Source organism: Macrobrachium nipponense, chromosome 12, assembly GCF_015104395.2.
Source record: "Macrobrachium nipponense isolate FS-2020 chromosome 12, ASM1510439v2, whole genome shotgun sequence".
NCBI lineage: Eukaryota > Metazoa > Arthropoda > Malacostraca > Decapoda > Palaemonidae > Macrobrachium > Macrobrachium nipponense.
The window spans coordinates 9,872,591-9,875,090 of NC_087205.1; the positions used below are offsets into that span (position 1 = coordinate 9,872,591).

The window sequence follows — 2,500 nt, forward strand, 5'->3', positions numbered from 1 at the left end:
ATTATTTTGTGAGAAAATTATTTTACGGAAATGTATTTTATTAAAGGTGGCACAAAGCAAGTTAAAATAATTGCCATATGGTTAAAATTTGGGTAACTAAACAATAAACTCTAACAGCTAAATTTGTTCTAAAGAAAATGCATGTTCTTAAATATGCAAAACAGATCTCATGTACAGGTACACATACCATTAAAAGCACAAACACAGGCAACGAGGCCCACAAACGGGAACATAATGCACACGCTCGAATAGGATGAGAGAGAGAGAGAGAGAGAGAGAGAGAGAGAGAGAGAGAGAGAGAGAGAGAGAGAGAGAGAGAGAGAGAGAGAGAGAGAGAGAGAGAGAGAGAGAAAGGAACCCATTTGTCTGAAAGCAGATCTGTGTTTGCGCATTCAGAAAAAAGTCAAACAAGATCATTTCTTTTGTCATTTGATGCAATAACAACGAGGGGATATAAAAGCCGAAATCACAAATGTAAATCTGGCGATTGTCGAATTCTAAAGGAATCCTCCAATTCACGAAGAGTTAAGTGGATAGCGCATGAATACACCAACAGGACGTGAGCTGGAGTGTAGGAGCACACTTGGAGAGGTGAGGTTGCGAGCGTATAGCAATAGCTGCTGGAATCCTGCCTGGAAACAGGAGAGGGGAGCGGGCAGCAGACTAATAGTGAGGGGAGATTGGATTGCACGGAAAAGGGAAGGGTGGGAAAGAAAAGAGAGAGACCTCCGGAACAAGACACTTGTGAATTAGTGACTGGAGGGAAAAGGCGAGAGATGCGTTCGGAATCATTAGGATTCTGCTATGGAACAAGAAAGAGATGCTGCTGGAATCTCTTGGTACTTGGGGAGAACCAGCGCCCCACCCACCCTCAGGCCCCCATAGCCCAGGAAAAATAAAATTCATTTGGATAGCAGTCATTTGGAAAAGGGGCTTCCAGGAACATAAAAATAAAAAAAAGTAACTGAAATGTCCATGCTGTTCACATTTCAGGAGATGGTTAATTGAAGATGGAAAATGTACTCTCCGGTGGATTGTGGTGGAAAAAAAAGTACATTATAGAGATATTTTTTAATTGCAGTTTAGAGAAACAAATAGTGAAGGAAAATCAATGTCTGAAATGCTAACATTGATGAATAACATGGGATGAAGGCCATTCTAAGGAGAGTGTTAAATATTTTGTACCAGAAATTAGAGGAAATTATTATCTCCTGCGATGCAAAGAGACAAACTTTCCACTTGAACAATGCATGTTGAAAAACTAAGAAATGAAAATTCTACAGGGAATAATAGTTATCCAAGCACACAGAAATATCTAAAGCTATCTAGCTCTCTATCTATTCACGATTATCCAGATAACAATGAATAAAAAAAAAGTTTAAATGAAATATTCTAATGTTGTAAAAATTAAGAAAATAAGGGTTACCAAGACACACATAGCAACTAAAAGCTATATATCTATCAACCGAACTACAAAGATCAAAGTAACAGCGAAGCTAAAGCTATCTAGCTATCTATATATTCACGATTATCCTTATAACAATGAAGCACAAAAAACAGTATAATATATTCTAATGTAAAAATTAAGAAAGTAATAGTTACTAGGAAATATAGCAACTTGAAAACTACCTATCTATGTATCAACCGAGCTACGATGATTAAAATAACGAAGCAATCCAACGTGATATATTTGAATAAAAAGGGAACAGAACTATATGGCGACTTGATTGATTGATTTATTTTTTTAAAGATTATCTGGCGTTGAACTGCTAATGGTTGTTGACACTACTACAATGCGATATATAAAGCATATGTATGCATATCCTAACGCACAAATACATTCACACGCACATAAATACACATACAAGACAAAATTATTAGCTTAAAATAAAAAAAAAACATTAAAAACCCATTTAAATTTAATATAATAAAATTAGTAAAGGAAAATCCACATGACAAAAAATAAAAATTAATATATGGATACTTACGGTACATTTTGATGACAACGGAGGTTGACACCGGGTTCGTGCGGTGCGTGTTCGAAGCCGAGCAGGTCAGCGTCTGGTTATGCCATGACCTGGTGAGCTTGTCAATCACCAGGTTATTCTTCACCACGCCAGGACCTGTTACTTCCCAAAGGCCGTCCACGATCCTCTCGTTTCTCCACCATGTCACGTTCGGCAGAGGAGAACCTGCAGGCAGCCAATTGGAATCGTAAGAGAATTAACGGGGTAGTTTGTGCCATTGAAACTCCTATTTCGTAAGGGGGGGGGGGAGGGCGTGGAAGCTGATTCCAGCACAATTTTATTTTTCCTTTCATTGCTTTTTTTTTTTTCCTTTTCTTGCTTATTTATTTTTATTTTTTTCCCTTTCTTGTTTATTTATTGTTATTTATTCTCTTCCTTTTCTTGCTTATTAATTTTGTTTATTTTCAACCTTTTCTTGCTTATCTATTTTTATTTTTTTCTTCCTTTTCTTACTTATTTATTATTATTTATTT

The 2,500-nt window shown here is 36.5% G+C and overlaps 1 protein-coding gene across 1 annotated transcript in view; it reads right to left on the minus strand.

Annotated features, from left to right (window-relative positions):
* Nucleotides 1-2,500, minus strand: part of LOC135224341 (hemicentin-2-like) — a 461,359-nt gene that overhangs the window by 128,597 nt on the left and 330,262 nt on the right. Inside the window, 1 exon segment of the mRNA XM_064263248.1 lies at nt 1,989-2,192. Coding sequence (XP_064119318.1) covers nt 1,989-2,192 — 204 coding nt within the window.